We start from the raw sequence: 21,595 nt of genomic DNA, 5'->3' as shown, positions 1-21,595 counted from the left end.
AGTCATTTGTGGTCCTCCAGAAAGAGGCGGCTGCTTTCAGCATCCACATGCCCCACCCTCAGCACCAGTGCTTCAAGGGCCTGTGCGCTGGGAGAGCGAAGTTAACAGACCGACTGGGAGAAGACCAGGGAAAGCGCCTGAAGCAGCCAGCGGTGGGGAGTGCTTCGCACTGGTTCCCGCTCCCTTCTAGGGACGCCCGAAGGGGTACCTACCCGCCAAGCCAACCTTCAACACTTGAGGACCTTGTGAAAGGCACCATAGACAGAAAAGCCATTCCTGGGAATCCAGAATTTTAGTTTACACATCCAGAAAGGCATCTGCATTTCCTACTTCCTACAACCTCAGGGCACCAGTGCTCCAGACAGATGCCCACTTCCTAAAGATAAAGCCCTTCCTCGATATTTGGGATCTGTTTCAGTTTCTATTCTTGCCCACCTGTGCTGGTCCAGTGGAGGAGAGAGGCGTTTCTGACTTAATTGTTTCAAGTACAACTAATGCTCTATTAGCCCCCTTTTAAGAAGTGTTTTCACTGGTAACCATTAAATAATAATGAAAATCCTAAATGTCCATCGACAGATGAATGGATAAAGAAGATGTGGCACATATACACAATGGAATGTTACTCAGCCATAAAAAGGAACGAAATTGAGTTATTTATAATGAGGTGGATGGCCCTAGAGTCTGTCATACAGAGTGAAGTAAGTCAGAAAAACAAATACTGTATGCTAACGCACATATATGGAATCTAAAAAAATGGTACTGATGAACCTAGTGGCAGGACAGGAATAAAGATGCAAATGTAGAGAAGGGACTTGAGGATACACGGGGGAAGGGGAAGCTGAGACGAAGTGAGAGTGGCATGGACATATATACACTACCAAATGTAAATAGATAGCTAGTGGGAAGCAGCCGCATACCACAGGGAGATTAGCTCAGTGCTTTGTGACCACCTAGAGGGGTGGGATAGGGAGGGTGGGAGGGAGGCTCAAGAGGGAGGGGATATGGGGATATACGTATACTTATTAGCTGATTCACTTTGCTGTGCACAGAAACGGACACACCACCGTAAAGCAATTATACTCCAATAAAGATATAAAAATAATAATAATGAAAGTCAATCATCAGAGCCCAGGGCCCCACCCTCCTTGCTCTCGGCTCCAGCTACCCTGCTATGCTTTCAGTCCCCAATTGCCAAGCTTACTGTGGCCTCAGGAACCTCCCTCCAGTTCCTCTCTCAGCCTTGACCCCTGCTCCCACCCCACCTCCCTCACGTGGCACCTACTTCCTCAGCAAAACCTTCTGGGCCCCGTCTGTGCTCTCATAGCATCTTGAACACCTCCGGACAACTGTCATTCATTCATCTGCTCAGCCCTCTTCCCGCCACTGGCGATTCCAAAAGGAACAAAACCAGGCAAGGTCCCCGCGCAACGTGGCATGGCGAGTGCATTCTAAGGGGATGAGTGTTCTGGCAGGACTGCATTTAAGCAACCATTTAACAATTCGTATGATTCTTTCTAAAGTATTCTTCTCCAGTGATTAGGGAGCAGAAGATGAAACAGAAAACAAGAGCAAGTCACTTTACAGCTTTATTTCCAACCTCAGTGCCAGGCAAACGTGATCACCAGGTATTTGTTGAAATCTTACTAATGATAACGGCATTAGAGCTTTAAAAACTGGGGGGACGGACAGAGATTCATTCTTGAAAATTCCACAACCGTGATTCCAGGGTGATGAGCAAATTACGGGTTTTAAACCCACAGAACCACAGCAATCCTTTTAAGGAAAGATGTCATAGTAACGCTGCCTACCTCACACATGCTGAAAATAATTTAAGCGTCTGCTAAGACTGCTTGAAAAAGAAGGAAGGAACAAGAACAGACTGACTTGCTAAAAGTAACAGAAAAATGTTACGATTGTCAGTTCTTACAGCATTAAAAAGCCAGAAAGGGAGAGCCTCAAAGATGTACAAGATCGTCAGTCACTTCCATCCCTCCCCTCATCAAAAGGCACAGAAGGCATCAGGGCCCTCCTGGAGGCTGTGGTTTGAAATGGTGCTGCGATGAAACTGCAAAGAATACAAATAAAGATGAAAACAGCAAACGGAGAAGCAAGAGAACAGAGAAAAGAAATGCTGGAAGTCAAATAGACAGACCTCAACCAGACAGCCAGGTCCAAGCAGAGCTTTGCCTGTGCTACTAGGCGCACAGCCCCAAGCCAGGTGGGAGAGAAACAGGACAAAGGCTGTGAGAACCAGAACAGCAGAGGTTCTCAGGGCATAGAGTGTTACAAAGACAACATGAAGAAGGGGAAAAGGAGAGAGATTTCTACTTTGCACCAGTAACAAATGAGCTCTTTTTTTCTGCAGTGGTAACTGTTGTAAACAACTGAAAAACATACTTAATAATCACAAATTATAAATGTTTCTGGAAACTCCCTGCTTCCAGCTAGTCCATGACAAATATCTGCAGAGGGACCTCAGCATCTGCTCTGAAGTTCAGGGGAAAGTAATTCTAACCAATGGGGGTGTGCCAAAGTATCACCCTCGGGGTCTGACCAATTAAATGGCTGCTTCTTTGTGTGGCATTTAGGAGAGATGACAGATTGAACAGTGCAGCAGAGAAACCTACACATTTAATTGCAGCCCAGGCATTCTGCCCCAAAGGGCAAGTCAATCAGGGAAGAAAGCAGTGCAGAGTGAAGTCTTCTAACAACATAAAGGGACCTGCAGTTTAATTACCCCGAGATCCTTCTTCCATCAAAACTGATGACAAAGCCCGTCAAGAATAAAAAGACTCTGATCCTCCTTGTACTCTTCTACAGGGAACAGGATTTACCAGATAAGCTTGTCTGGACCTTCTGATTGAAGAAGCTGCTTTCAGTAGACACTATGACAGTGACTGACTAATGGGTAACCATGATAAAAAAAAAAAAAACGTTCAAGGAGACAGGAACTAGGTAAGAGGGTTTGTGGTACTCCTTACCCTAGGAAAAGGCAGTGCTTCAGGACGGGGAGTCTGCCTAGGATCAAAATGATGTTTTTTACGTAGCCAAATGTACTGGGTGTGGAAGGAACAAAGACTCTAGATTTTGGTGCTATTTAATCCCTTTAGTTTCCTCAAAAACAATAGAACCTGCCTGCTTCACTGAAACTGTTAATTGAAAGAATTAAAATAAAAGCATTTCTAGAGCTTAGCACATAATAGGTGCTCAATAAAAGTTGGCTATAAATAATTTTAAGAAAATCTTTTTTTTTTTTTTTTTTTTTTTTTTATTTTTTTTTTTTGCGGTACACAGGCCCCTCACCGCCGCGGCCTCGCCCGTTGCGGAGCACAGGCTCCGGACGCGCAGGCCCAGCGGCCACGGCCCACGGGCCCAGCCGCTCCGCAGCACGCGGGATCCTCCCGGACCGGGGCACGAACCCGCGCCCCCCGCATCGGCAGACGGACTCCCAACCACTGCGCCACCAGGGAAGCCCAAGAAAATCTTTTTTAAGGTTCTTTAATGTGACAATTTATCTGCTCTATCCTCTACTTAAAAAAACAAAACAAAAAACAAAAAAAAAGGCTGATACCTTTAACCAGGCTCCATCTAGTTTTCCAAAGATCCTCCAAGAACTAAAAGACTCCAGGCCCCTCCCACTAGCTCTTAATTTTATAATGTCTGAAGAACTTTTCTGTGAGGTGGTCAGAAGTGGTTTCTCCACAATGCAGCCCTAGGCTGTTTCTTTCCAATTCTACTCCATTGCTAATAAATTTGTCACTTTTCCTGTAGCCCAGACAGCTTAGACTGTCCCTTAGCTCCTCAACCCCTCTTGTTCACCAAATTCAGAGAATGGAACATTCTAGGCCCTACCTGGTGCTCCGTAACTATTTGCACTGCACTGAAGTCAGATGGGATTTGGGGATAAATCCAGGATGAATCCAGACTAACCCCTTCCTCCCAAAGACCTTTGGGCTTGGTTTGATGTTTGACCTCAATCTGAAAATTATGCTGACTTTCTGAAAAGTTTTCTGCTCCTGCCAGGATATGATATGCCCAGTATCTATCCCAAGAAGCAGAAATGGAAATTTCTAGTTCACCCAGTACCACAAAGTAAACCTTTGTATTCACACGATATTATCTCCTCGTGAAGAACACCTGTGCTTACCAGGCCTTCAGGTTTTATTCTTTGTCTATATACCCCACAACACAGTGCAAACTGCCTCATATTCACCACTCCTTGACAGATCCAAGAAAAAAAGCCACCTGTGCTAATACCTGGAAGAACTGCTGTTTTCAGGGATGTTGTGATGTGCTGCTACTTCACCCATTTGCTCCTGGAATTATAAAGTGGCAGGATAGTCTTCTTTCCAATGGGGCAGGGACACGAGATGCACAAAAAAACATTACCCAAACCTTTACCTGCCCCGTACTCATTAGTTTATGGTTTGAGACCATCATTGTTCTGAAATAACTCAAGCAGTTATAATAATCCACAAAGACCCCAAGATTACTCCCTAATAGACATAATAAAGCAGATTTCACAGTGGCAAGCAAGAAAGAATGGCGGGGGGAGGGGTGGGGTCCAGAAAACAGGGGTTCCGAAGATTGTTTACCGGCTGGGTACCACCCCACCCCAAGCAAATTACTTAATCTCTTCTCCAGAAACTCGCCTAGGTACAAAACAGTTCAGCAGTTGCCATTAGATCCAGCCTCCACGACGGAGGAAACTTTCAAAGCTAAAAAGACCCTAGGGTCACTTGTGAACTATCTTGCTCAGGAAACACTCAAAAGTTGGGCTAGAAATCCTGGAATTCAATAAAAGGAAACTGTAATTTAAAAGCTAGTGAATTAGAGGCTAAAATTTCCTATCGTTATTAAAAAATAAATAAGCAAGCACAGCTTGAATCCCGCATCTACCAAAGGTAACAGACTAGCAGTCAATTCAGGGGTTTCATTTTATAAAATACATGGATGCAATATAGTGTAAACTAGGAAAAACCACCACGCACCAGGAAGAAAGAATGACCTGATCCCCAGAAGAAAGATCTGCACCTGTATAAAGGCAAGGGCAGTAAAGGTCTTGTTGCCTTATCTCCTTTTCAAACCAGAAGCAGACACTTCTTCATCCAAGCTCAAGTATTAGAAGTCTTGACTTATTAACCACACCAAGTTTCAAAACACAGGCATACAAGTTACAGTAAAGACAAGCACATCCTGTTTGCACTTGACTTCCTGTTCTGGGCTGTCTGATCTCTTTAGAGGGCTGCTCCCTAGCCACAAATAGGTAACCTTTCACATCTGTCAACCACTGGTTCACTGGACAGTATTTCAGTGACAACAAAATACATAGTTCCACGAGTCAGGTAAAAGATGCACCTAAAAAGGACCAAAAGGCAGTCATGAGCCTCTAAGACACTTTCTGGATTTCCCATGCTTCATACTGACATCTGACCTACAGTAAACAATAAAAACTTAATACAAATAGTGCTGAGATAAGAAAATTAAGCCTGGAACAAAATTTGGAATATGAGGGCTGGGAAAAAGAGCAAGAAAAATTGGAAGTGTTTTTATTATTAAATGTTGGCCTCCTTTCAAATGTAGAAGGAACAGATCTCTGTCAGCCAGTCCCCAGTGAGCAGATCCCCAGAAGGGAACCACGCAGAGCGATCACAGCAGTTAACAGGGCCCTTCTGGTGAACACTGTCCCCAATCCAACCTGCTACCAACCTCAGTCTACTTTTCAGCACTGCAAAAGCCTTCAGTTTAGAGACCTGAAGCCTCCACTTCAAGCCAAACTTCCACTGTTTTCAAAGAGGTAGTGGTTCTTCCAAGCCACATTCAGTGTTGGGAATAAACACTGGGTAACGAATATCCCAGTTTTTATGCACAAGTTATTTAGCCTCTTTGGGTCTGCTTTCTCATCTGGAAAATAGGAGGGTTGCACTACCCTAATCTCTAATGTTTCTTCCAGCTGTAGAAGAAATGCAGGAATCCAACAATATCAGTTAGCAGAAGATGCTATGGCTTCCTGCTTTCCTTCGCTCAAATAAGATGCCTCTAACATCCAACATCCCACATCCCGCAGTGTGAATCTACCTTGATCTGCTTCCCAAGCACCCAAGGATTTTTCTCCCTTTCCCTTGAAATGTGGATCAGAAAGTTTCCCACTTGAAAGCAAAATATTAACAAACCTTGAAGACTCTTCTTTACACGTGGTCTTTTTATTAAGATGGTAATGTAATCCACCACTTGGTTCCCATGCTGGTCATATGATTCCTGGAGTGAATAGACCCACAAAGGATGGAGAAAATTGACCAGCAACATGTGGTACTCCCTCCCACACAGTGACTGCTAATGGGGAAAGAATGAGGCAAATCTGGGTAAGAAAAGGGAGTGGCGAAGACAAGTTCGATGAGTCAGTGCAAAAAAAGAAATAAGAAAAGAAAAGGAAATGGAAAAGGAAGAAGGGAAGCAAACAAGAGGGAAAAATATCTAAATCAGTGAGTAGAAACTTAAATCTGAAATTCTGTTATCCATTCATCCAACAGCTATCCAATGTCTACTATGTGCTGGGAATGGAACTAGACTCTAGAGGAGATACAAAGGTCAACGAGATAGCTCTGCTCAATGAGTTTATGGTCTAGTAGGAGAGATAAAGGCATGTACACAAACAGTTGAAATATATGGCAGAAAGTGTGCTGTGCCATAAAGGAGACATAAAAGAATCCTCCACTGTGAGACTCAAAGGAGGAAATGATTACTCCCAGTGAGGGATCAGAGAAGGCTTCATAGGAAGAATGACATTTCAAGCCAAAAACACAACAGAAACAAGGGTACACAAGTAGGAAATCAAGGACATATCGTTTCAGTAAGTAACTTGATTTAATTTGAGACCTAAGTGGGCATGAAGGGAGAGATGGTAATAATAATAGCTAATGATCCAGAGAGCCATGGCTAAATTGGATAGCTGGATTGGAGCCAGGCTGAGTATTCCAAAATCAGACCCAGAATTTGAACTTAAATCCAGTGGGGAAGGAAGGGGAGCGGGGCGGTGGGGAGGGAGGTTGACAAGTTAGGAGCTGGAGGAATCTCATAACTTAACCCATAAAATTAAGGTAATAAAATCAACACAAAATCAATGTGTGAAGATACACAGAGTCCCTCCAAAGAGATACAATGTCTTCCAAACAAAAAGCAAGAAGAGAAGAGGACAAAAAGGCTTGGATGATGGCATTAATATATTTAAACAAAGAATGTGACCACATCAAAGTGTGGTCAACAAAGAAACTTAGAAAAATGTAGAAAAAATAGAGGGGGCCACATTGACTCCAGAATCACCCAAGGCAGAGAAACACTGCAGCGAGGCGACAAGCCATCTTCTCTGTGATGGGACAAGGTTCCTTCATGAAGCTTAAATGGGAACAGCATATAGTAGCAGCTAGGGGTATATGGGTTCTTGGAGTCAGAAGGACTTGGTTCCAATCTCAGTTCAGCCTCCTACTAGCTTGGACAGAGCCTTGGTTTCCTCATTTGAAAACTGAGGATAATTGTGCCTACTTTGCAGGAGGACCACTAGGAGAATTAAATGTCCTACTGTATGCAAAGCACTTAGTGCAATACCTGGCATACAGCGAGCAATCAATAATCTTAGCCTTGGGCTTCCGTGGTGGCGCAGTGGTTGAGAGTGTGCCTGCCGATGCAGGGGACACGGGTTCGTGCCCCGGTCCAGGAGGATCCCACATGCCGCGGAGCCATGGCCGCTGAGCCTGTGTGTCCGGAGCCTGTGCTCCGCAACGGGAGAGGCCACGGCGGTGAGAGGCCCGCGCACCGCAAAAATAAAAAATAATAATCTTAGCCTTTTTGTAACTGTGTTCTCTCCTACCAACTATCCTGTCACATTATTCCATGCTCATGAAAGCAAGCCTGATATTATTAAATTTCATTTTTCAGATCTCTTGATATTTAACAGCAATGTCCTAGCAAAATCCAGGATCCAGTCAACAGGAAAGGAATCCACTCTAAAATAAAAATTGGCGTTCCACTCTGAGCACAGTCATTCAAGTCTGAACAAAATCCTGTCTCCAAAAGACTGATCATTTCCAGGTACAAAGCAAAATCCATTAAGAAGAATCAGACCTGAAACATAGTGACCAAAATCCTCAGAGGTCTTCCTGAGAAGCTAGATGGCACCCAGCTGACCAGTCCTACCTGATGCCACCCTCAATCTACAATAAGTCAACCTGGATGATACTTTTCCATCCTTCTCCTTACCTTCCACCTCTCTCATACCTTCCAATCATGCACTGTGGTGAAACACATATTCTCCCTCTCTAACCTTCTAGAGGTCAAAGATCCCATCTTGTCCATCTTTGCATTTTTTTGCCAAAATACCCTGCATCAAACAGAACCACCATAAATATTTATCATAAGAATGAATTTCAAACACGACTTTTCTTAACAACACAATCCATTGCGATCTGCCATTGCTGCACCCTGAGGCCCTCTTCTGATTTACTGAATTCTTATTCTACACTTTTCTTCCCCTCCTTTCCTCAATCTCTCCATACCTGAGCTACCAAGTATTACAGAAAAGTCAGAAGACTTTATTTACTGGGTTCCCAACAAATTCATACAACTGGGACCAAGCCATCAATGGGCTCAGAAATCTTTTATTCATCTCTAGTCGATGTCTCATAGCAACTTTCCAAAGAGCAGTGTTGTGCAGGATTTAGGACATAGGGCCTGGAGTTAGACACAACTCAAATTCTTCCTGTGTGATCTCAGTCGAGGTACTTGAGGTACTTAACTTCCTTAAACTTCATCTTCCAAATCTGTACAATGAAGTACCTAACTGAGGTAATTAACAACAGAGTAATAGCTCAAAAAAATTGGAACTGTTACTCTTAAGTAATCTTCCAAACCCTATCCCCTCTTCCACTCCTTCTTTGTCAGATAACTAGAAACCTCCTCTCCCACTTTACCAAAACAATTCAACTGGGCCCTGTCCACTTGAGAGGCAATGGTGGTGCAGTGGGGAACACTGGGGTCAGGAGTCCAGCTGGTGCCACAGACCAGATATGTGACCATGCGCTGATTGTTTCATTTGTGCCTCAGAGTCCTCAATTGCAAAACAGGTATTCTAATCTGTTCCTTGTAGAATCACTGTGAGAATTAAATGGAAAAATATGCAAGAGCAGTAAGCAGAAGAAGAAGGGGAAGAATAAGCGAGGTGATAAGGCTTTCAAGTAAAATAGACCCAGTTTCAAATTCCAGTTCCATCACTTAACTGGTTGTGTGACCTCAGACAAGTTAATTTCTCCAGACCTCAGTTTCTTATCTGTAAAATGGGGGAAAATAACTTCACAGGGTTCTTAAGAGGTTTAAAACAATGTTCAGACTAACTGGCATGTTAATTTCCCACCCTTCTCTCTACCTCTTCCTTTCTTTCCATCTCAAAACCTCCCCTTTATTCACAGGGCCAGTAGAATCCACCATTTTTGACCATTAGTTAAAAAAAAAAATTAGTACATCTCCAATGTATCTATATTTAACAACAAATTAGACAAGTACTACTACACAAATATACTGTGTTCTATATAAAGCAGAACACTAAGAAATTTCAAAGGGTAAGATAAAAATATAGAAAAACTTAGCTCTAATAATTCCTTCCCATACCCCAAAGAAAGGTTCCATATGTCCCTAGAATTTGGAAATTCATTTTGGAGGTCACTACACTTTTATGGAAATTGGTTCAAGACAAAGATAAATAGAATAGAGTTGGTATAGCTCCTAGCACAGTGACTGGCACAGGGAAGATGCTCAGTGAACATTGGTCCATTACAGTTTTTAGAAAACCTGCCTCTACACACATACGTCCCTTACAAGTTTGCACAAAGTGAGCTCTCAGCTCAGTCTCCCTTTCTCTTCAATTCCCCCATAGAATAGCTGGTGCTCTGCTTCACTTCCATGTCACACACTTGTTCATGAACTGTGCTTCAATCTACTGAAAGCCCTTTCTCCAAGGTCACCAATGATCTTGTGATGGCTAAATGCACGGCTTTTTCCTACATCAAACCTTGACGACCTCCCATATGCCGATGACCTACCTATCTTCTTCCCTTTGATTCCCACTGAAAGTGCAATAGCTTGACTCTCCTTTAAAGACATATTTTCCGGGCTTCCCTGGTGGCGCAGTGGTTGAGAGTCCGCCTGCCGATGCAGGGGACATGGGTTCGTGCCCTGGTCCGGGAGGATCCCACATGCCGCGGAGTGGCTGCGCCCGTGAGCCATGGCCGCTGAGCCTGCGCGTCCGGAGCCTGTGCTCCGCAACGGGAGAGGCCACAGCAGTGAGAGGCCCGCGTACCGAAAAAAAAAAAAAAAAAGACATATTTTCCTCCCTGTCCTTCCCTGGCTCCTCCTTTTGCCCCTTAAATATCTTCTAGGGCCCTGGACTAACCATTCTTCCTTTCCTTCTCTAGTGAATTCTATTGGTTTGACTTTTAAAATATATCCTGCAAACATCCCTCCTATGTCCATGGCCACACCCTGACTTATATGCCATTATCTTTCTCAAAAACTAGAGCAAACACCTCCTCACTGGCCCCCTCTTTGCCACTCTCTTTTCTCCACATAGTAGTCAGGGTAAACTTCTCTTTTAAAAACTATACTCTGCCTGAGTTCCCCGGTGGTCCAGTGGTTAGGATTCCAGGCTTTCACTGCTGTGGCCTGGGTTCAATACTTGGTGGGGAAACTGAGATCACGCAAGCCACGTGGCGTGGCCAAAAAAAATACACGTACACACACACACACACACGCACACCTGTTACTCTCCTGCTTTAAAGCCTTCAGTGGTTTCCCACCATGCCCTTTTGTAAAGCCAAGACTCACTACATGGCCCACAAAGGCCCCATGTGATGTGGGCCCTGCCTACCTCTTCTACTTTACCTCATGCCACACACCCCCATCACCCTCCACCCCCCATTCACCTCACTCGAGGCCCTTGGTGGTCTCCTTTTATTTTGACTTCCTCAAAAAAAAAAAAAAATCATTTATTGCCCCCAAGGCCTGCACACTTGTGGTTCCTTTCCTGCCAGGAACATCCTCCACAGCTCTTCACAAAGCCAGCTCCTTATCCATCAAACTTCGGCTCACCTTCCCTACAGTGCAGTTGTCTGGCACACAGTGGAAGCTCAGTAAGTATCCATTGAATGAATAGATTCCTCAGTCTTTGGAATCAATCTCAGGCTTCAGTTTTAGTAGTCATTTCCAAATTCCTGCTAGATATCCAGACTTTAAATCTAGCATACCAAAGACACTCAAAACCAAACCCTTCATCTTTCCCCAAACTAGTTTCCTCCAATCTTCTGAAATTATATGAGCAATGTAACACACACTTTCTTCTTCAGAAGTATGAATTTCCCATTCGTTTGCTCCACCTGCCCAAAATGCTGATCATCCATTAAAACCGAATTCAGGACTTCCCTGGTGGCACAGTGGTTAAGAATCCACCTGCCAATGCAGGGGACACGGGTTCGAGCCCTGGTCCGGGAAGATCCCACATGCTGTGGAGCAACTAAGCCCATGCGCCACAACTACTGAGCCCGCGCACCACAACTACTGAAGCCCACACGCCTAGAGCCCGTGCTCCGCAACAAGAGAACTCACCGCAATAAAAAGCCTGCACACCGCAACAAAGAGTAGCCCCCCGCTCGCCACAACTAGAGAAGGCCCGTGCACAGCAACGAAGACTCAATGCAGCCAAAAATAAATAAATTAATTTTTAAAATATGTTAAAAAAAAAAACCCGAATTCAAATATCACTTCATTCATTCATGCTTTCAATCAACCACTTATTCATTCAACAGTTACTGAGTACCTTTTATGAGGCAGGCACTATGTTAAGATACTGGAAAGCAAAGCAGACATATTTCTGTCTATTATATATCAGTCAAATGATCACACAAATATTTAATTATAAACTAAAAGTTGCTATGAAGGAAAAAGTGCTAGAAACTTTGAGAAAACATAAGCGAGGAATCAAGAAACACTCCTTTGGTGATGTGCTGACTGGATGAGATGTAACTTACCCTAGGCAGCCTGGAAGGTGGAGCATGCCAGGCAGAGGCTTCGCCAAGTCCTGGAAGCGGGAGGAGACCAGCAGGCCTATCTTTTTTTTTGGCCAATGTGGCATGTGCGATCTTGATTCCCCCACCAGGGATCGAACCCGTGCCCTCTGCATTGGGAGCGCAGTCTTAACCAGTGGACCACCAGGGAAGACCCCCAGCAGGCCTATCTTAAGGCACCTACCATTCTGCCTCATGTATACCAGCTGGATCTGTCTTGTTCTGCCTCTCACCCCAGCCTCATTTTACTGATAGTTACCTGAAAGGACAAAGAATGTGTCAACATCCCCAGGAAATACTGATTCACAGGTCTAGTACCTAACGAGTCTACGCTTGTAAAAAGCCCCCAGATGACTCTGATATGCAGCCAAGTTTGTAAACTATATTCCCAAACTACCTACTCAATAAATATATATTATCTCATTTAAAATCTCTAAGGTCAGTGTGGTAAATTGTTTCCAAAATTGGCCACAATAATCCCAACCATGCTGCATGTCCTTTTGCAGTGTGACCTTGACACTCTACCCTGTAAGAGGTGGAGTCCATATCCCCTCCCCTTGGATGTGGGCTACACACATGACTTAATCAAAAGAATGGGGCAGGGCTTCCCTGGTGGCGCAGTGGTTGGGGGTCCGCCTGCCAATGCAGGGGACACGGGTTCGTGCCCCGGTCTGGGAAGATCCCACATGCCGCGGAGCGGCTGGGCCCGTGAGTCATGGCCGCTGAGCCTGAGCGTCCGGAACCTGTGCTCTGCAACGGAAGAGGCCGCAACAGTGAGAGGCCCGCGTACCGCAAAAAAAAACCCCAAAAAAAAAAAAAAAAAAAAAAAAAAAAAAAGAATGGGACAGAAGTGTACGTATGACTTCCAGGCCCAGGCTTTAAGAGGCCCTGCAGCTGCTTTGTGGCCCCCTTGGAAGCCAACCACCATGTAAAGAAGCCCAGTCTAGATTAATGAGCGATGAGAGGCCATCTCTCCATGAGAGAGCTGGACCTCACGGAGGAGAACCAAAATGTCCCAGCCAACAGTTAGCACCAAGACCCCAGATACGTGAGTGAAGCCATGTTGGATCCTCCAATCCAACTGACATCACGTGGAACAAAGCAATATGGCCCTCACCCCTGAATTACTAATCCACTGAATCACAGCAATAAAATGACTATCATTTGAAGCCACGAAAAGTTTTAGGGTGATCTGTTACACAGTAACAGATAACTGACACAGTCAGAAATTCAACACTCTTTTAGCAGTCATTCAAATGTTTCCCAACTTTGATGATCAAAAAACTCATCCTTGGGACCTCCCTGGTGGCTCAGTGGTTAAGGATCCATCTGCCAATGCAGGGGACACGGGTTCGTGCCCTGGTCTGGGAAGATCCCACATGCCACGGAGCAACTAAGCCCGTGAGCCACAACTACTGAGCCTGCGCTCTAGAGCCCGTGAGCCACATATACTGAACCCACGTGCTGCAACTACTGAAGCCTGCACGACTAGAGCCTGTGCTCCACAACAAGAGAAGCCACCACAATAAGAAGCCCGCGCACCGCAATGAAGAGTAGCCCCCGCTCACCACAACCAGAGAAAGCCCACCTGCAGCAACAAAGACCCAACACAGCCAAAATAATTTTTTTAATTAAAAAAAAGAAACTCTTCCTCATATTCATTAAAATCATTCCTCCCTCAATTTAAGCCCATTTCCTCTTAAATCTTTGAAATATAGGAAGACCAATTAATCAAAATCCCCAAGCAAAAACTATTCTTGTACTCAAAGATGGTAATCAAGCCATCCCTTAGCTTTTCCTTCTCTAGGCTAAATCTTTCTATTTTTTTTCAAACGTATAACGATAAGGAATTTTTTTTTAACTTTTTAATCATCTTTATTCCTCTCTTAATTATGGGCGGACCAATATTGGATTCCACATGGCAGTATCTAACAGATGTTATGTCCCAGCCCTCATGGTTCATCTTTCTTATTTTACTTTTGTTTAGTTATTTATTTATTTTTGCCACACAGCACAGCATGCGGGATCTTAGTTCCCCAACCAGGAATCGAACCCGTGCCCCCAGCAGTGGGAGCAGAGTCCTAACCACTGGTCCGCCAAGGGAATTCCCTGGTTCACCTTTCTATAATCAAATTCCACAGTCCCCAATATGGCATGTTAGCCCCCCAAAAGTTGTGAATTACCCTACAAACTTAATCACTTATTAGAATTAATGTGAAACCCCTTCTTCTTTTAACGCTCACCTTATTCCATTTTGTGATGACTCCCTTCACTCATCAACCTGGTTTGACGCTCCACTATTGAGGTAGATTTTAACAAATTCTAGGTATCTGAAGCACAACAGAAAAGCTTGAGAGGCTGGAGTGGGCATACCATTCATGTCAATCAAGGTCTCCAACCACGGTCAAGGCCTCTCCAAGGCCAAGTAGGCTCTGAGTACCTCCTCCTTCCACCTCGAAGATAAAGTGGCCTTGCAAAAGACAAGACCTTTAGCACTCACCTACTGAGCAAAGGCACCTTTTCTGTAGAACCCAACAAGGTATATTTATCTACAAAGAGACAAACCAGGTGCTTATAGCAGTGTAAAAACATGTTTTCCCTCTGAGTCTTACCAGAATGTATGCTTCAATGTCAGAAGCAGCTTTACAATCACGATAAAATAGGGATAACAAAACCTACCCAACACAGGGTACTGTAGGTATCAAATAAAATGATACAAGGGAATAATTTCGTAAGGTACTACACTACGTTAGGTGATGGTCTAGAACTAGGTTTCAGGAAGTCCTATAAATCTTCAAATTAACTTTGGATGGTTACCTGATGGTTTCAGGTGACATATACAGAATAGGCACCATGGGCTCAAGTTCATCAAACAAGAACAAAAACATGCCATCTAACTAGAAAGCTTATGGATTTTCTAATACTACCAAGACTAATAAAGATGTTTCGACTAGTGGTTTGACCCTGGAGACCCACTTTAGCCACTGTCTAATGGTGCTGAACTCTAGGTCAAGGACCAGGTCCAGTGAAGGAATTCAAGTCTAGTGTTAGAGACAGACACTGCTGTGGAAGTCCAAATAAGGAAGAATAACTACCAGAGGAAGTCAGGGAAGGATTCACATATGAACTAAGTCTCCTGGGGATGAGAGAGGAGGGGGAACCTCCTGGAGGGGGAACCACCAGGAAACGGCACAGTGTCCTAAAAGGATGTGGTATAACCAGGGACTGGAAAAATGAAGAGTTCAGGGAGGTTGGAGAGGAGAGAAATGGCTGGGAAAAGGAGAGGGAGATAAAATGAGTAACAGGTAGGATAGGGTCAAATTATGAAGGACTTTCCCAATCCAGCTAAGTAGGAAACAGAGAACAAATGGCACTCTGAAACGTTGCGAATGAAAAGATTAGATTTGGCCTTTAGGAACATAACTTTGGCAACAAGAATGAGAGGTTGGAGCACAGAAGAATCTATGGTGCAGTGACAAAAGCACAATCAAGATTTGATAAGGCTTTGAATCAGAAGTTACAAACTTAAATTCCTGGAGGCAAAGTAGGTCAAATGTGACATCTTCGTTGTGTAACATCTGGGAGAATGGTGATTATCTGTGATCTTGGAAGAATGCAGGCCCCGCCTAAAAGTCTTCACACATAAAATTTTAAGCCATTGGGCTGGTTAAACAAAATATCTAGTTTTTGACCTATGATAAATTAAAGCAATACAGTGGGAATGAAGAAAAGACACACATCAAAGAGTACGCCAATATAATCAAGAGGGTTTAGCAACCATAGATTTATCATATTTAGAGATGTGAGGCATAAAAAGAATGAAGAGGAAGATTTGGTAGATATAATTAACAGAGTTCAAACATACAGCAATACAAGCAGATAACAGGTACTGGGTAGGGGAGATAATGACTTGTTACGTACGTGTTGAACTTAAGACAAACCTGGTAGGTTTGTGAAGTTGGACAAAGCTTGTCAAGATTTGTCAAGTTGGAAATAAGGATCTGAAGTTTGGGAGAGACAGCTGGGCTGGTAAAACATACTGAGGATGGCTGAATTCATGGCCATATTTGAGATCCTTAGAGGAAAGGGCTGGGAAAAGAGTGAAAAGAAACCCAAGACAAAGCCCTGGAGCATCTTGACACTTATGGGATAATCAAAAGAAAATGAGAATAAATAATGGAAGGATACTCTGGAAACTCAGAAGAGACAAGGTGGCCACAAAGCCACAGGAAGAAGGCTGCTGGGGGAAAAAAAAAGAATGGTTCAATACTGCCAAATGCTAGGCAGAGATTAAGTAAGATGGAGGCTGAAATCAGGACCAGAATACTGGGCCTGGAAATCAGGAGTTTACTTGTAATCTTCAGGAAAACAGGAATAGGGTAATGGGGGTAGAAGCCAAGATAACAAAGAGCTGCTAAGAGGATCCGAGTTGAGGAAGTACAGTGGAGGCTCGTGCTCATTCCACTCTTACTAAGGACCTACTATGTGCCAGGTACCATGGATATAATTCTAACAAAACAGGTGCCACTTCTCAATCTAGTCCACGATCGAGGAGACACAGGATGCTCCTGAGTACTCATCCAGTCTTGGTGAGTAAGAAGAGATTTCATGGAAGAAGTGATTTTCAGACTCCAGCCAGTTAAGCCAGTTGGCCAGGTTAAGCTGGGGCAGGGTGTCTCAGAGAAGGCTTGCCTGCGCAAAGGCCTGAAGTAGAGTGAACATGGACCACCTGGGGGTAATTGTAAGGCACAGGAAAGAGCAAACTTTAAAGAGGGTTACTGCCTGGTGCTGAGGCTGAAGATTTCAGAAGTTTAGAGGTGAAGAGCAGGAAGGAGATAGGGCGGCAGTCTGAACAGAATGAGGGGAGGGTCTTCATAACACCTCAGAAACTCACTGGTAAGACAGTGCTTTCTACAATTCAGGAGTCACAATTATTAAGCAGAAAAGCAAATATGTTTGCCCCTCTCTCTTCCTTTAACAATGGTTTAGTATGACTAAACTATTTCTCACAAGACACAGAAAGAATAGAGACTACAACAGCAAAAGATGGATAAAGCTGTAAACCTGTTTGATTTCTCTAAGGTTTATATAATAAACGGCCTTATTAGGTCCAAAACCACATCCAGATCCCAAAGGAAATGAAACTTTTCCCCTAACATCCCCTCCAAAGAGTTGAAGGACTTTCAGATACCCAAATTGATAACACGTTGACTCACTTCTAAAGACTAAGGTCTTCCCAGTTTCTGCATCAGCTCAGTCTAGCTCAAGACACTTAAGAAAAAACAGTCTGGGGTTACCTGATTTTGCCTGTTTCAAAACATGGCCAGGGCAGAAAGCAAGCTGCCTCCGGTTCCTGCCGCTGCTGAGGTCCTTGGAGCCGGGTTCAGATGAGATCATCTCAGGAACCAACAGCAGCGGCTTTCAGGCAGTGAATGGTGCTGCCTGGGGACATATCTTTGGTAAGCAAGATTGCAACAGAGCAGGCGGTTTACCCAGGGCAGTGCTGACTCACGCCAGGCAAAACTCATTTCCCAAACAACTCAGCCTGAGCCAACCGCAATCAACTGCAACCTAGAAAACAAGAGGCACCCCACTGATTTTTCTTTCAAATGGAAAGCTGATTACTGGGGGCAGGTGAACCTCGTTCCCCGGCTGCTGGTCACCCAGAAAAGCTCCAGTGGTCAGTCACCTTCTGAAATATCACCTGAAAACAGCCTGGGGCTCAGGACAGCACGATTACTGAAGTAGCAAGTCCACGAGCTCTGCAGATTTCCCCAGGAGGCTGATAAAGAAGTCACTTTGCATTTACAAATTAGAACATCTGGGTGAGAGGATGCCCAGTCATGGGGGGACCTGCCCAGTCATGGCTAGCTGGTCAAATCATTAGGGTGAATTCTGTCAGCTCTGACCAGGCTCACCGTTCTTTTTCCCCACCAGGCTTTCTCTGACCTTTCTGTTTCCTTAGACAATTCATGTTCTCTAATTAACACAGATACATAGGAGGGTTTTCTTTGTTTAATCAGCTGCCACATTCTCTATGCTAAAGCTAAGTTATCCACCATCACACCTACTAGATGTTTAAGGAACATAGGAGTCTGTGAAAATCACATTAACACTTACTTTTGAAAAATCCTTAAATTTATGTCAATTCTCATTTATTGGCCAGCTTATTAAAAAATTGATTCTAGGGCTTCTCTGGTGGCGCAGTGGTTGAGAATCTGCCTGCTGATGCAGGGGACACGGGTTCGAGCCCTGGTCTGGGAAGATCCCACATGCCGCGGAGCAACTAGGCCCGTGGGCCACAACTCCTGAGCCTGCGCGTCTGGAGCCTGTGCTCCGCAACAAGAGAGGCCGCAATAGTGAGAGGCCCGCGCACCGCGATGAAGAGTGGCCCCCGCTTGCCGCAAATGGAGAAAGCCCTCGCACAGAAACGAAGACCCAACACAGCCAAAAAAAAAAAAATTAATTTTTTTAAAAAAGTAACAAATGTTCAAGTACAATTGGTGTCTTTAAAAAAAAAAATCGATTCTAGAATGACTGGCTCATCAACAGCTATTAATTATTATTGAATTTGCCCTGACAGGCTAGAACTGACAATGGTGCTAGACAAAGAAAACAAAAGATTAAGTCCTTGCTTCCTCCCTGTTTTCATTCTACAAGAATGAAACTAAAGTTCATATCAGATCCTTCTGTTCCCTGCTCAAAATTTCCCATGGTCATCAGCTATTCCTTAGCATGGGCATTCAAGGCCACCACACCTAGCCTTGTTCATCCTGTCAGGTAGGTCTCTCAAGGCATCAACTCTGGATGTAGCTGCCAATCCAGCCTGTCATTCAATAAATGTTAGGATTCGTTAAAATGTACATGCAGATTGTCAGAATGAGGGTTTAAAAACTATGCTATTTAATTCTATTCCTTTTCACGGGGCTAGTTTAAAAATAAAAAGTTATTTTATCCAATTCAATGCCCCTTAATTACATTATTCCAACAGGATAACCACACTGGCCTTTTAGAAGGTTTTATAAAATGTTCCCTCTTTTACTTCCTCCCCTTCAGTGTTTTCCTTTCCAGAAAATAGCTGTGTTTAAAGTTTTCCTACAGTATGTGTTAATTAGTCTTTTTCAAATGATAAAAGCATCTTTAGAGCAGTTGATAACCATTATCTCACAGACCACACTTTAAAAAATATTTCTGTAGTTGATGATAAGTCACAAACATCCTAATATAGAGCAACTCTCAAGGTACATACAGTAGAGACAAATACGGAAACAAAAATAAAATACTGTTAAAAGCTTCTGACTCATTCTATATTAGTAAACTTTAAATGAGGAAGAGAAAATCCAGATGGTACTGTGCCCAGGAAGTAAATGTAAATGATGCAAAGCCCCACAGAAGCATCAGAACTTCCTAATTCTGCTAAGATAAGCACCACTCAGCAGGTGAGGAGGGCAGGCTCAGATTATCGTCTCCCTCTGTGGGATTCTGTACAGTTCCGATCAGTTTCCCCTGAATATAACCATACTCCAACTGAGTTCCTTCTTTTAGCCGGGAAAGGCTGAGGATTACACGTGTAGAGCTCTAAAAAGATGCTAAACTTGAACTAATGGCTTCAGGCACTTGAGCTTTTATAAGGTTATATGAAAACTCCAAGAATATGAGACTGTATGAGAAATAAACAAAATAATTGTGGCTTTGTGCTTAAGTTCCTTCAATATATATATTTTTTAATATATTATTTTAAAACTCAGACAAAGTTAATTCACACCCAAAGCTATACAGACTTACTTTTTATGTGTGGTCACAAGAGATATTTAACATGTGTATGTGTGCATGTATGCTTTTGTGTACGAGTATGTATGTGTGTATGTATATATACACACACATCTTGCAAACACCATACCCACTGTTTTACCTGAACAGAAATATGTAATGCCGTTTATAGCCCATATTTGGTTTGTTTTCTGACATTTCTTAACATTTTAAACAACAAGCAGGTGTCAAAAGAAATTAAAATAGCCATTTCTTAGGATTCTGTAGTCTTCCAAATCCACAGAAAATTACCAAATCCACAGAAAAAGATATGGGAGGGAAGCACAATGGGAGCAGATCAAGGAGGTATTTTAGCTTTACCAGTATTTGAATACATTTTACAACAAGCATATATTCAAATATTACTTGGTAATTTAAAATTCAGTTAAAGTTTTAAATGTTCTACTGTTTATAAACTACTTTAACTTTTTCCCCATCTCACTCTTTCCTCTCAACAGCCTCCTTTTACCTGCTTCCCCATTCCTAGCAACCTAAATAATACTGCACATTTCCTCTTTTTAACAAAATTAATCTTATTTATGTCCATATCCTTTTTCTTTCCCCCCACGTCCTTTTTATGATTGAGAAGACAGTGAACTGATAAATCCAAATTTCCAAGAACCAGTGGCTTTCTCACTTTGTTGATAATTAGAGCCACTGCTAAATTCTAATCTTGGATGTTCAGGGATCTTATAATTTTTTTTTTTTAAACTAGAGTACCTACTCTTCAAAAAAGACAATGAATGTCAACCAAGTAGCTATCACCTAATAAATCACAGAAATTAGGCATGAAAAATGAAGTGAACTTTAGGATACTCGAGAATCAACTCTAGAGGTACTTAAGAATCAACAGTGGTGCTTATTGAAAAGGATCACTTCCCAACCCAGTCTCTCAGACACTCTGAATTAGCAGAAGTGGAAGGAGCCCCTAGAATCAGAAATTTTTTTTTTTGCGGTACGCGGGCCTCTCACTGCTGTGGCCTCTCCCGTTGCTGAGCGCAGGCTCAGCGGCCATGGCTCACTGGCCCAGCCGCTCCGCGGCATGTGGGATCTTCCCGGACCAGGGCAGTAACCCGTGTCCCCTGCATCGGCAGGCGGACTCTCAACCACTGCGCCACCAGGGAAGCCCCTAGAATCGGAATTTTTAATAAGCATCTCCCTCTCCCAAGTGATTCTGATACAGAGAGGCCTTGGATCATGTTTTGGGAGACAGGTCATAGCGCTGATCCCTAAGCACTGCAAAATGAAAAGTTTTTGTTTTTTGGCTGTGTTGGGTCTGCGTTGCTGCGCGCGGAGTTTCTCTAGTTGGGTCAAGTGGGGGCTACTCTTCGTTGTGGTGCGCGGGCTTCTCATTGCGGTGGCTTCTCTTGTTGCAGAGCACGGGCTCTAGGCACGCAGGCTTTAGTAGTTGTAGTGCATGGGCTCAGTACTTGTGGCTTGCGGGCTCTAGAGCGCAGGCTCAGTAGTTGTGGCGCGGGCTTAGTTGCTCCACGGCATGTGGGATCTTCCCAGAGCAGGGATCAAACCCGAGTCCCCTGAATTGGTAGGTGGATCCTTAACCACTGTGCCACCAGGGAAGTCCAAAATGAAAAGTTGGGGTTTTTTTCCCCGAAGACCACCAAACTGAACAGTAGTCTCACAGAGTAGGTATTAGACATTAGTCCCCTCATCCACAAGAACCA

General features: G+C 43.7%; 1 protein-coding gene across 13 annotated transcripts in view; it reads right to left on the bottom strand.

Moving 5' to 3' along the window:
* Window positions 1–21,595, bottom strand: part of RFFL (ring finger and FYVE like domain containing E3 ubiquitin protein ligase) — a 70,334-nt gene that overhangs the window by 31,519 nt on the left and 17,220 nt on the right. For 2 of the 13 annotated variants that reach the window (XM_032616673.1, XM_032616677.1), the window contains exon 1: window positions 17,402–17,755. The exons of 5 other annotated variants lie outside the window; for them this stretch is intronic. In XM_032616673.1, the coding sequence (XP_032472564.1) occupies window positions 17,402–17,501 (100 nt within the window). In that variant the 5' untranslated portion in view covers window positions 17,502–17,755. Of the gene's footprint in view, window positions 1–6,173; window positions 6,266–12,288; window positions 12,329–17,401; window positions 17,781–21,595 lie in introns of those variants that run through there. 6 more of the 13 variants (XM_032616675.1, XM_032616676.1, XM_032616674.1 and 3 more) reach the window with 6 other exon arrangements.

The sequence above is a fragment of the Phocoena sinus genome, chromosome 20, assembly GCF_008692025.1.
Source record: "Phocoena sinus isolate mPhoSin1 chromosome 20, mPhoSin1.pri, whole genome shotgun sequence".
Taxonomy (NCBI): Eukaryota; Metazoa; Chordata; class Mammalia; order Artiodactyla; family Phocoenidae; genus Phocoena; species Phocoena sinus.
This window is presented reverse-complemented; position numbering and strand designations above follow the sequence as displayed.